Here is a 14,428-nt window from a genome sequence, read left to right as displayed (position 1 = left end):
ATCTGCAACATTCCCTTGCTTGAGAGTGGGATTCTGTAGTATAGTTTGCAAACATATTACAGTTTAGAGAGGATGAGTGCTGTTGTTGCTTGTACCTTTTGAGAACATCCGAGATGTGGAAAAATGTGTCAAAGTGTTTAAACTATGCAGTAAGATGATTTAGTGTACTGTGTCAAAAGCTCCAGAAAACTCCTAGTGTACTAATGCAGCTATACAATTTCTGTATATATGCTTCTAGGCCATGCCAAATGGATGATTCTTTCTTTCTTCCTGGGTGAAATCCTATTTTGGCAAAGTGAGGATAGATGGTTTTCTTCGGCGGTGAATTCAGAGATACACAGAAATTATTCTCTTTCCATTTGTTTTCAAGAGAAAATCCACTGGAGATTGGTCTATAGTTGTAGGGTCTTGGGATCTAAATTGCTCCACTTAAGCAATGGGAAAATTACTGTTGTTTTCAATTCCTTCTATAGAAGATCCCTGTCTTTATTGAGTTTTTGATAATATTTCTGACTGGGTTTGCTGCAGATGTTGATGGAAGCATCATTTTGAATGTTACTGGAGGCAGGGGTCTATGGCGAAAAACCTGGGCTCTTAGCTTTTACAAGATCCTCAAAGTGTAAGATAGTAGTTTCCTAAGAAAAAAAATACCAGTAATTTATTTATTTATTTATTTATTTATGAGATTTTTATTGCGCGAACAATTACCCTAGGGTGTCTCGGCGCATGTGAGAGCTAGCAGGACCACAATAGTAGAGTTCACTGGTTAAACAACCAAGTCTTTACGAGCCTCCGGAAGCTCATCAGGTTGGGGGCATTTTTAATATTTAATGGAAGAAGGTTCCAGAGCTTTGGTGCAGCCACTAAAAAGCGGCGGTCTCCCCAAGTTGCCGTTCTAGTGCGAGGTACAGGTAGAAGGCAAGTATTAGCAGATCTCAGCAGTCTTTTGGGGGTGTACAGCTGGAGTGCCTCGGTCAAGAATTTGGGTCCTGTGCCATGCACTGCCTTGTAGGCAATGCAGAGGGCCTTGAACTTAATATAGACTATCAACTAATTGTGGGGAACCATGGACGAGCATTGTTTTCAACTATTCAAGGAGTGAGAGGAAAAGGTCCAAGCTGTCCTGTCAGAAAAGGATCATGGGTCTAATTTTCTGATCATGTAAAAACTGAGATACCAGCATATTCTGAATTAGAGGAGGTATTTCCAACTTTACAAATAATAGAGGGCAATAAATTACATAAAACCATAGTAAGTTTTAACATCCATTGGAGAATATTAAATGTAATTCACATCTCCATTCTACTCTTCCCTTATCTTTGGCAAGGCCCTTTTAAAAGCAGTTATACAATTCCCTATTTACATCTTTTCAAAAGAGGGCTTTTTATTTTATTTTTTAAATTATCCTCATAGTATATATTTAAAACCAACCATTGATTAAACATAAGCAGCTCAGGAAACTTTATGTCTTTCATCAATAGTTTTACAAATAATAGAAGGCAATAAATTACATATAGCTGTCCTTTTGCCAAAAAACCATAGTAAGTTTTAACATCCATTGGAGAATATTAAATGTAATTCACATCCCCATTCCACTGTCAACTCCAGCTTTTATTAAGGAAGGACTCATTAACATCTTTATTAGACTCAAGTGATGAGTAATTTTTTTGACAGTTGTAGTGATCCGTTAAAGGTGTAATAAATATTGCAAGCATGCGTGCTAGTCAGTAGAGCAGACTATAGAGACCCTCAGGTTGATTTTATCAAGATGGCATTGGGAGCACCTGAAAACCAATGAGGTTCCCACTGGGTTGCAAACAATGACTGCACAACTAGAGCTACAGAGAATGTATGCGTGGCACCGGCAGGGTCACCAGCAATAAAGAAGGCCCGCATGAGAAGACGGAGGGGTTGAAATAATCAAACTGCCATCTTGTTGACATCAGGTAAGACTCACCACCCCAAAGAACTACAGGACACAAACACAGTGAGGCATAATGCTGGGCAGTTCTAGTAAGGAGGTAGGGGGAATGTGCTTCTTTCTCTCTGCTCCTGTCAACTTGGTCTAGCCTCAGGTTCTTGACTTTATTTTTGTGATACAATTTCTGAAAAGAAAAAACAAACCCCCAGATTCATGAAACCCATTTTCTGCGAATTCTAAATTGCGAGAAATACCGAATCGCAATTTAGAATTCGCATATTAGGATTCATGAAAATCTGCTAAAAAAAATAGCGATTCGCATTCGGCCGCAAAAGCCGATTGCGATTTTCCCTAAATCGCAGAATAATCTCTAAATCGGACAATATCCATGTTGAAATTGCGATCTCGCTATTAGCGAAAACGCAAATTGCGATCTTGCTAATAGCGAGATCGCAAAAACGGGAAGTCACATTTCGAGCACAGTGATGACATAACAACCAGGAAGCAGCCAGTTCCCTCCCTCATTCTGAATTCTGTGGCTGATTTGGAAGTAGCACTGCCCAGAGCTCCACTCTAAACCACCTCCAGCTTTGAATCAGGGTACACCCCACTACAGCAATGTCACAGGAAGCAGCAGGGACCAGTTCCACAGGGAGAAAGAGAAAAATTAAATTCTCCGAGCAGGAGCTTGAGCATCAGAATTAGGGAGTCAGTAGAGATCATGACAGACTGTTCGGGAAGGACTCCAGGAGGGTGCCAGAGGCCGACAAACGGCGAATTTGGTTGCGCATCCGCGCAAAAGTCAATTCAGTTGGAGTCACCCAGCAATCAATCGACGATCTCAAGAAGAGGTGGTACGACCTCCGAGGTCGTGCCAAGGAGAAGATCGCCGAGAGGTTGGGTGAGCGTGTTGCAACAGGAGGGGGAGACCCAACAATCCCTCCCAACACCCCAATGGATGACCTCGTTGAGGACACCTTGCAACCTGAGGCATGCGTGGGGGTAACCCAGCTGGACTCCTCCCGACTCACCCAAGAAAGCCAAGGTAAGTACCATGCGACTGCGACCCTGTCCCCTAACAATGGCCATGACCCTAGAGCTACCCATTAGAAACCCCAGTCATGCAGCCCATGCACACCAGAAAATCCCTATTGCATTGTGGGACATGTAGTCTGACCACAATTTACATTCAGCCCCATACAGCCAGATATGTCCTAATAGAGTCAATCCAAAAGCCAGTCAGGGAATGCTAGCCTGCATGCATGTAGCAACCTTCCATGTGCAAGATACATGTTATTAATCAACGTCCACTTTACATCACAGGTGGCGCTGAAGATACCAGCAGCGACAGTGAGAGGCTGCAAATTGACGAGAATCCTAAGGATTCTGAGGGTGACGCACATCCATCCACACAACCAGGTCCATCAGGGCGAGCACCAGCGCCAGCAGCCTTACCACCACCTGCAGCGCCAGCGACAACAGGCGCACCACAACCGCCAACTTTGAGACCCATGCCAGTGGCATTGGCAACACCAGCAGCCGCCAGGCCACCAACACAACGCACACCTACTGTGCCCACCCTGTCCATCGGACAGGTCAGGGAGCGGCGCCAAACTACACCACACGCCGGCAGGAGGGGGGTGACTGTGTGTGTGCCGGGTCTTTCAATAGAGCGCCGCATGCTGCGCGTCCACCACAACAGGCACGACACCTTGCTGCAATACATCTGCAGCTGCACAATACAGCCAGGAATGTTGGCCAGCTGTCCGACCGGATGGAGCGAATGACCACAGCAGTGGAGGCAAACACTGAGGCCATGCTGACCCAGCGGGACCTCACCCGGCGCCGCCACCGCCAGCTCCTAACACGCCTCTCGGCGTACACATGCGCCAAATATATAATTGGCAACGCAACATCCCAGCTGTCCCGAAGATCATTGGCAATGCAAATCCAGATGGTCCAATGCTGCCAGGACGTGGCACGGGCGCTTGAGCAGGCAACCACTGCAGTTCAGGCTCTGCAGGCAACTGGCCACGGCCAGGCAGGAGGGGAGGACGCTAGTGAGGGAACATCTAGCCACAGCAGCCTGTCTTTGCCACTGGTCAGAGTTCCCCGCCGCAGCAGCACACCCACTGCGGCATCACTGGCATATCCGGAGGACGATGTGGAGAGGCAAATCGGAGCCTCGGGCCAGAGGCGCCATTGACATTTTTGCTCATCATGCAGGGACATGCTGATGAGAAAAGCATGCCCTCTAACAAATCAGGAGATGTATGACACAATACACCTCAAATGTATCTTTTGAAAATAATGCAATATTATTGTGAAAACAACAATATTATTTTTTCAATAACAGTACATCAGACTCATGTCATTATTTCAATTGTCATGCATGAGTGAAGTGTTGGGTGAGGGGAGTGGATGGACTAGAAGCAGTTGTTTGTGATTTGGTTGCAGCGTCTGTGTCCTTCAGCTGGATTGTCCCCGTGTGCATGACGCGCATGTGGAGGTGGGCGGTTGTCCCCTTCCGACTCACTGCCAGATATCTCAACAGGTATCCTGCGCTTGGTAGCAATGTTGTGGAGTATTGCACACACGGCGACAATGCGGCAGCAGACCTCAGGCTCGTATTTGAGGGCCCCACCAGTCTTATGCAGTATGCGGAAGCGGCTCTTCAAAAGCCCAAATGTCCTCTCAATGCAATTCCTAGTGCGGATGTGTGCTGCATTGTAACGCCGTTGCTGTGGTGTTGCAGGGTTGAAGTGAGGGGTGAGGAGGTACTCACGGAGACCGTAGGCGCTGTCACCTGAATGAAAGGAGCAGAGGGTGAGTGCATGTTCTGCGCAGCTACATGATCACAGTGTATTATATGGGGGCATGTGTACTTACCTAGTAGGTGTCCTTCGCCAAAGTCTCCCCTGGCCAGTCGTGTGTGAATGTCGCTGTGCCGGAATATGAAGGAGTCATGTGTGCTCCCCCGGTATTGTGCCACTATGTCCGTGATGTAAGACTTTGCGTTGCACACCATCTGGATATTGAGGGAGTGGTAGTTTTTGCGGTTGCGGTACATGTACTCTGTTTGTGCTGGTGGGCAGATGTGGATGTGGGTACAGTCAATGCATCCGATGACATGTGGGAATTGGGCAACGTAGAAATGTAGCTTGGTCTCATTCAAATCATGTTCGGTGGTCGGGAATGAGATGTAGTGGTGAAGCCGGCTCAGCATTGCCTCCAGGAAATTCTTTAGGCAGCGGGACATGGTACTCTGGGCTATCCCCTTTGCAACAGCGACTATCCCCTGGAAGCTTCTGGAGGCAAGTAGGTGCAGGCAGCACAAGACCTGGACATGTGTGGGCACTACATTGGTCCTCCTTGTTGGGTGCTGCATCAGGGGGTCTAGGTCTCGGATCAGCTTTCAGGATCATTGGCCCATTCAGGCGGTACTTTGAGTAAATTTGCTCCGCTGTTTGGCCCAGCAGGGTGACCCGCAAGCGGAATATTCTCTCTTGGATTCTGCGTCTGTTCCGTGCTGCAGCCTGGAGCCTGCGCCGCCTGACCACCATGTAGAGTTCTGGCATTGTGAGAGTCCTCATGCTACTACTGTGTTTCCTTAAGTGTGTTTGTTCAGGACTGCACCTGTGGCTCGTTAGTAATTAATATTTTTTTTTTCTTAATGGTTACCACCTGATTTTGGTTCTCCTTAAATTGCGCCTCGCAAATAGCGATTTTCAGCTTTTTCACTAATTGCGAGTTTTCATGAATGGCGTTTGCGATTATTAAGCGAATTCGCAAAACAAATCGCAGAATGCATGGATTCTCGCAAATTCCGAATCACTATTGGGGTTCCTCCTAGATTCTGCGATTTTTTTGGGCGATTTCACAAACTTAAATGTTGCGAATTTGCAAAATCAGTGTTTTTGACATGATGAATTGCTTTTCTGAAAATTGCGATCGCAATAGCTAATTCGCAGCTATTGCGATCGCAATTTTGCTTCATGAATCTGGCTGAAAGAGGAGTAATAATTTAAACTCAAACCTGTCAGGCAAAGGAAGGGCTAGAAAGAGTCAACTCTGGTCTCTACTGGTGAGTCATAACAAAGAAGGGGAAAAAGAATGCAGCTGCATGCTTTAAACATAATGCAATGAGCTGGCACTAAGAAATACATTGAGACTGATGTGATGGAGGTAGCTAAGAAGGTTGAGGGATTATCTGCTAAGGTTGGCCAGAGAAAGGATGATCTGAGAGATTCAACTGCTGGGTTTCAGATATTGATGGGTAATGTTAAGATGGTCCAAGAAGAGCTATGTGAGCTGGATTACTTCAGGAAGTACATCAGAAACCACTTTGAACGTGACTTGAGGGCAGAAGCTCTTAAAATTAATAAGGGAATGCAAATGTGAGAATACTGGGTGTTGCATCACCAATACTGTGAAGTCCTTTCCATTTACGAAGGGTGGAATCATCTAAGATAGGCTTTGATTGTGAGGGGGAACAGATATGCATTTGATGAGTAAAGTCCACCACTTTCTCACAGGTGATACCCTTCGTCATGATTATTCTACTGGGAGCACAGGCATGGTTGTTCTCAGTAATCTACAGTGGTGCAAGAAGACACTGCAGGCACTGTTCTGGAAGAAGAGGCTAGTGTGGGAGGACCAGTTCTTAGAGGTGAGAACATATTTATGGGAGCTTTGCGTAATGCTTATGCCATGCAACTTTGTACCTGTGTGACTCAAACCTCTATGTCAGATATATATAAAGCCATTCTAAGTCACTTTACAAGGCTTTGAATGGCTTCAAAAATCTCTGAGCAAGAGAGGCGTTCCATGGACATTGCAGCGGGTGTTCCCATGCAACTCCCATGGTAGTTGATGCATTCCCAGATTTACAAGGATTTGTAAACCCAAGACAACACAGAACGGTAACACTCGAGAGGAATATTGTGAAGAAATATCTTTATTTCTCCTTGTTCTTTCCTCTTTCTATGTGAGCTGTCTCTGCAGCACACATTAGAAAAAGGAAAAAACATCTGAGCCCCTTCCTGAAAAAAAGCAATCCCACCTACAACACAGGCACCCTTGCACCGTGGTCAATAGAATCAATAGACACATTTGTAACATAACTCAGAGAGCTTTTGATTAAATGATGTTTTAGTGCTATCACAGATGAGTGGATTCATAGCCAGATCATTGTACAGTGCAAGGACAAGAAAATTCAGAAGAGGTTATGGGCAGCAAAGAACCCCTCTCCAAAGGAGGTGATAGATGGAGGCAAGGGACAGTAATTATAGATATAGAATACTAGTTGTGAGTCAAGGCACTGTGGAAGAGAATGTGTGAGAAAGAGGTGGAGCTCATGGTGGATTAGCGATCAATGTATACCACCATTCCCATGAAAATGTTCAAGGTGCAATGGAGTAACGTGACATTGTTTGCTAAGGATATCAATCATGGAGGACATCAAGGGGAACCCACTGATATTTTGGGATACATCGATGGGAACATGCACTATAGGATGCGAACAATTTTAGGGTTGATGTATCATTTTGACCATAATATAATAAAAAATTCCAGAGCAATCAACCAAATAATGGTTATGGAGGATGTAAACTTGAGTGATACTTGAGAGAAGATGTTTTGTAATACCTTAGGAGGCTGGAAGGAGTATCAGCCTTATTCATGAAGGCTAAATCGGCTCGCAAAGGGCCGGATTCTTAGAATCCGGCCCTTTGCGAGTGCGATTTTTGCTTTTGGGATTCAGCATCCCAAAAGCAAAAATCGCTAATTGCGATGTCGCAAATGTGCGAGGAAATGACATTTAAGGAATCTCTATTTGAGATTCCTTAAATGCTATTCAACATCCTATTTCAATTAGCGATTTCGCTATTTCTAGGCGCAACTTACCGCGAGGTCAGACCTCGCGGTAAATTGCGAAAACTCAGAAAAATGCATTTAAATGCATTTTTCTGAGTTGCATGTTACACACACACATGTCCTTTGGACATGTGTGTGTGCAACACCTGTGTCACAGATCATTTGAGGGGTGCTACAGGGTGTCCTGTGGACACCCCTGGCACCCTTCAAATCGCAATCTTATTTGCGATTAGCTAATTGCTAATCGCAAATAAGGAATGAATGGCGAGTTATTCCTTATTTGCGATTAGCAATTTGCTAATCACAAATAAGGAATCAGTAGGAATCGCATTTTTTTATGCGATTCCTACATGATTACCGTTTTGCGAGTCCTTAATAGCGAATCGCTATGATTCGCTATTAGGGGCTCGCAAAACGGCCCCTTCATGAATAAGGCTGTATGTCCACAAAATTATGTTAAAGTAAAATTCTGTGCCAATGCAACAAAGTGTCAAAGAGTTGCTGAGTGTCATGCTTAAAGCGAGTACCTCCAGTTGGTATTGCCAAAAAATCTGATGGCCATTTGAGAGTTTGTGTGGATTTGACATCCCTCATCCAGGAGATAGTCATGGACAGATTTCCTCTCCCAAATATCAGCAAGCTGCTGGTATTGGTCAAGGATGGCAAGTAGTTTTCAACCGTGGATTTGAGGAGTGCTTACCATTAAATCAGTTTGCATGAGGATTCTTAAATGTTGATATATTTTCTCACTACAGAAGGGATGAATCAATTCACTCCTGTGCGGTTCGGGTTAGAGTCGGCTGCGAGTGTATTGCACCAGATGATGATGAAAATCTTTGAGAGAGTGAAAAAAGTTATCTATTTTCAAGATTACTTTCTAGTCTTGGGTGAAACTGTAGAGCAACATAACTCAACTTTGGTGTTGGTACTGAAGAACCGGGGAGAATTTGGTTTGACACTTAATAGAGATAAGAGTACATTTTTTACCAAAAAATAGATTCACAAGGGTACACTATATCCCATGATGGAATCAAACCTGATTTTTCTTTATTGGATGCAACGGTAAAGGTTCCTGCTCCAACAATAAAATACAATTATTATTTTTCAGGACTCATGGTGTACTATACCAAATGTGTTGACAGATGTGCGGAGTGTTTGAGAAAACGTCTATGGAAGGGGAGGAGTTTTGTGTGGAGGGAGGACAGAATATGTGCTTTGACGATATCAAAAATCAGAGATTTACAATGCTGGAATTGTGTCTCTGTTTGAAAAAATTTAATGTCATTCTGCCTTATTTGTTTAAATGCTCTGGGTGGTTGGGGGTGTCTCTCAAATAATGGAGGATGTTACATTTCGTATGCTGTTCTGTCTGTATTAACAATTATAAATGTTGTTTTATACCTGTTTAAAACACACTAAAGCATTAGCAAACTTGTTTTAAATTTGCTACCATTTTATTACTCCATACTGCATGCGGCAGATTTTTCCTAAGAGGGGCCTGGACGGCTTTTTTACGGCCAAGCTCAACACGGGTCTTTCTCACAAATGGACTATCTATTCACCTGCACTGACCAGGTGGGAGACTTCGACGCACCCCAGATTATGGCCTTTGGGATCTCCGACCACTCCCCAGTCAACACCACTTTGAGTTGCCCGGCGACCAATAGTCCATCCTTCCCACAGTTAGATCTGTGGTGCCTGCAGGACCAGGCCCTCTGGGACCAATTTAGGATCAGGCCCAGTTATTTAGAGAGTCCCTGCTGGAACCGACACTTAATGCAGTAACTTAACTGCAATTGACTCTAGATTTCTGAGATATGCTTTGTCAGCTCTAATGCTTACATTTGCCCCTATCTCAACATTTTAATGACATTATCTTGGGTCACCTATGCTGCATGTAACGTAACATTTGCGCCCTGATGAAGGAAACTATTTAAAAATCGCTTTTGGTATTTTCCGAAACGCGCGTCTGCGCTTTTCCTGTATGTCCGCTTCAGTGATTCATTGTTCTACCTAATGTTCTGTGTATTGTTTCTGACTGTCATTTTTGGACTTCATGTCCGTTGTCTTTTTATGTGACTATTTCTTAGCTGTTCATGCCATTTTTTAAACACACCCTGTTGGGCATTGATATTTACGGGCTGCTGCTTCTTCTTCCTCAGATGTTCCATGAAACGTTATGGGGTTATTGAATAGGAACAGATTCTTGTGATGTTTCGCTAATGTACGCAATGAATTGTGCTTTTCATCTTTCTTAAATAATTTTTTTTTTTAAAGAAAATGCTATTATGAAAAATAAAATGAAAATTGTATTTTTGAAATACTAGTGAGCAGTTCTGTGGGTGTTATTTCTTAAACCTTGGAACTTTTGTCCTTCTCATATTTATTGGGGACACCCTTCTTACGTTGTTTAGCACTACCTGACAGCGCCTGAAGACCCTCACGGGTGAAGCAGCCATACTCTACAAATCCTGATTGATTGATAGATGCTTTTATTTTTCTAGCATCTAGCTGTTAAGCAACTTAAACCCCTATACTGAGCCACTACTATTGAGCCAATTCAGATAACATTGATAATTCCTAACAATTGGGTGCAATCAGTCACCATAGGGTTAAGGCAATCCTTCCACCATATTGATTAGTAACATACAGCATCCCCACAGAAGGGTATATAGGAATATGTACAGTATATTAAAAATTGACTTATTTGTCTGTTTAAAATAAACAATTTGCTTAATTTATTCTTGGTCGACCTTTCAAACATTTTGTAAATCAAACACTTGAGAAACAAACATGAACTATGCTGAGAAATCACTAACGCAAAATAATTGTAAAGGATTTTTACCAGTGTCTTGGTTATATCTGCTATTGGTAGTTCCACACTATTTAGTAAGTCGTCCTAAAACACAAAAATTAAAACAATTAATGCGTTTATAAAGTACTTTGAAAGCTAACCAGTTTATTGACAGTTTTGCCCCCAATCTGTAAAAAGTGCACTAATAAGCATAAAAGCATGCTTTGCATTTGGCCACATTCATAACAGAGTATCAGATAATATGCACTTTGGGCCAAAGCCCACGCCAGGATATTGCTGAAATGTTCTGCTCCTCACAAAGATGCAGTTACCTTGCACCAATATCTGATGGCACACATTGTCTATTTCTCACATATGAGCACTTAGCCCCACATTGAGACATGTCATACTCCAGAGCATGCAACCTTTGCTATATATACGCAGGCACTCAGCCCGAATAGAATCTATAGCACTGTATACTCAGCCCATTAAGACACTATGGGAGTATACTCAACATTGTATGGGCCACTATGTATAGGTTCAGCTACTGTGTGCATGATTAGGTATTTTGCCTCAGACACAGAGAATCTTTGTTTAATATGTATGTCACAATGAAGATTTTGCAGTATAGGCAATTTTGTCATACTTGTGTTAAACATTGATCGATTGAAAACATTATGTACATTTTGTATATAGGAAATACAACTCCCACAATGCCTCATTAAGGGCAACATGGGATATCAGTATAAAAAGAAACAAATGTAACATATATATGATGCGATTCGACAGACAAGGTCACATATATATAAATATATATATGCAAGCAAGTACACCAACTGCAATCTGGAGCCCCAGAAACAGAAGGCACCACGAATCCCAAAATCTAGGCAAGTTCTTCTTTATTAGGCAAAAGACAGCAAACGAGACTGACGCGTTTTGGGCGGTTGCCCTTGTTCACAGTCACACATTACCAAAAATGCCTGGTTTTTTAAATTTCTTGTGCACACCATGTGGTAAGCATAAAAGAAATACTATTACAGTCTTTTTGTGCGTCTATGGGTACAGGGCTGGTATTTTCACAATCCTTATTTTATGTTAGCATATAAAAATAAATATGCATATTTCTGAATGAATTCAATAGTTGGAAACAAGATTGTATCTGCATAAATGCAAAAAACGGTCTAGACAGTCTGATATTAACAGTGCAAAGTTTGAAGTGCAAAATAACGCAAGTTGTAAACATTTCACTTTGTGCAAATAGGCAATTTCAGTTATAAAAGTATAAATACTTAAAAACTTCAATACAAAATTAATTATTATATCTAAAAAATTACCATATACACATGTTAAAAAATGCAAAATTTGTAAACTTGTACACTCTGTGCAAATCATGCAATATAAATACAGGTACTGTGAAGACCAAATACACACTATTTACAATCCTGCAGGGACATCTCTGATTGATGGCAACCCTGTCATTCCTAACCAAACTATGAGGGACATCTAATGGTGATGGCAACCCTGTTATTCTCATCGATTCACACCCCGTCTGGTAGATCTCTATGCAAAAATCCTGAATGTGCTAATAACACCATAATACCACATGTTAAACTCAAAATGGAAAATAAAACATTCCATTCTCAATTGAGTAGCCCCCAGTGCAACAATTATAAAAAGGGAAAGGAGAAATGGCTGGAATCAACAAATGAGGAGGGGCGGCAAACTACACAGGGAAATCTACAGAGCAAAAGAAGACAAAAATATATCAATATTGAATTACGGATCCATCAAATAATAATTATCCACACCAACTTAGAGAAAATGATAAAGATCTTCCGTGGTATTAAGCCCATTCGGTGCCTTAGTATCAAGCTCTAATATCATTTTCGACTCCATTTGACGCAGAAGCTTGTCCTTGTCTCCCCCTCTTCCTGGTTGGGCAACTGAAGTCAACACAAAGTAGTTCAGGCACTCCAAATTGTTTTTGTGTACTTTTTTGAAGTGCCTGGCGACAGGATATGCACTGTCGTTGTTGACAATGGCACGGAGGTGTTGTAATATCCTGGCGTGTACTGCTGGCCGAGTGCTCCCGACATATCTCAGGCCGCAAGTACATGTCAGGACGTATACTGCATATTCAGTCCTGCAGTTGTAGTTTCCCTTAATCTGTAAGGGAATAGGACTGAATGGGGTGGTATATGAGCAAGTATTTACCCCAAATTTGCATGCCCGACAGCTGTTACACTTAAAAAACCCATTTCTAGGGGGAAACCGGGTTGGCTGTGTGGTAAGTTCTGGAAAAGATTTGGAGACATGACTACGTAAGGAGGGTACCCTCCTAAACGTGATTATTGGATTGGCTGGAAAATCTCCTGCTAGGACCCCATCTGTTTGCAAAATAGGCCAACTCCTGCTTAGAATGGACCTTATTTTTCTATCCTGATAACTGAAGGCTGTGAGAAACCTGATTTCTGAGTTTTCACTGCCTTCCTTCTTATTCATGATGTCTTTATCTTGTGACAGTAGGGATTCCCTATTTATTTGTTGGATTTTCGAGGCCGCTCTGTTCAGGGGTTTGTCATTGTATCCCCTGGCCTTGAACCTAATGATGGATTCTTTTATACATCTGTCTCTTTCCTCTGAGTCACTACAGATTCTCTTAATTCGGAGTAACTCCCCATAAGGGATGTTATCGATGGTGTGTCGCGGGTGGGCACTACTTGCGTGCAACGTTGAGTTGCCCGCAGTTTCTTTTCTGTAAAGGGTGGTTGCCAACAAGTTATTCTTTGGGTAAACCTTCACATCCAAAAAATTAACTGATTTTTTACTGATGTGGTGCGTAAATTTCAAATTGTAATCATTAATATTCAACATCTTGATAAAATCTAACGCACTGGCTTCATCACCCCTCCAGATTAAAAATACGTCGTCAATAAATCTGACCCTCTGTTCCACATGTTCAGAAAAGATGTTCAAGTGGTCCCCCATGAGGACCCGCCTTTCCCAATACCCCACGTGCAAGCACGCGTAGCTAGGGGAAAAGCAGGCCCCCATGGCCACCCCCCTCTTTTGTAAAAAGACATCCCTACCAAACATAAAGAAATTATGATGTAGGTTCCACTTGACCAATTCTACTAACATCTTGTTGTGGTTATAGCAGTTGGCTGGTCTCATGCTTAAAAAATATTCCAAAGCTTTTAGACCAGTGGAGTGCTCTATGCTTGTATAAAGAGCTTCGATGTCCAATGTTATTAGTAAAGAGTTCTCTGTCCATGGGGTATTCTTGATTTTCTGTAGGAAGTGTCCTGTATCTCTAATGTATGTTGGCAGACTGGAGACCAAAGGTTGTAGGAAATAATCTATATATTGTGCGAGATGTTTACCAATGCTATCTATTGCCGAAATAATCGGTCGTCCCGGGACTGGAGTCATCCCCTTGTGTATTTTGGGGATTAGATAGAATCTGGGCATGATTGGCAGCTCAATGTGCAAAAACTTGAACTCTTGCATAGAGATTTAGCCCTCCCTTCTATACTTGAAGAGCATTTTTCGTAATTTCTCCCAAGCTAGATCATAATCTTTCAAGTTTGTTTTCATATAGCAAGTGGAGTCCGACAATTGTTTAATAGCTTCTGCTATATATTGTTCTTGGGGCCATATAACTACATTTCCCCCTTTGTCAGAACCACAAACTATGTTGCATTGATTATTTTTCAATTTATTCATGAGCTCCGAATACTGTTTTTCATGCTCTCGCTTGGCTCTCCTACGATGTTTGACCTGATGGTAAAGTTTTTTCAAGTCTGCTGTCACTACATCATGGAATGCATCTATTGCAT

General features: G+C 42.5%; 1 protein-coding gene across 1 annotated transcript in view; it reads right to left on the bottom strand.

Annotated features, from left to right (window-relative positions):
- Positions 1–14,428, bottom strand: part of LOC147703282 (uncharacterized) — a 303,605-nt gene that overhangs the window by 122,065 nt on the left and 167,112 nt on the right. Inside the window, exon 6 of the mRNA XM_086931733.1 lies at positions 10,641–10,694. Within this exon, the coding sequence (XP_086787859.1) occupies positions 10,641–10,694 (54 nt within the window). The remainder of the gene's footprint in view (positions 1–10,640; positions 10,695–14,428) is intronic.

Source organism: Lissotriton vulgaris, chromosome 7, assembly GCF_964263255.1.
Source record: "Lissotriton vulgaris chromosome 7, aLisVul1.2, whole genome shotgun sequence".
Taxonomy (NCBI): domain Eukaryota; kingdom Metazoa; phylum Chordata; class Amphibia; order Caudata; family Salamandridae; genus Lissotriton; species Lissotriton vulgaris.
This window is presented reverse-complemented; position numbering and strand designations above follow the sequence as displayed.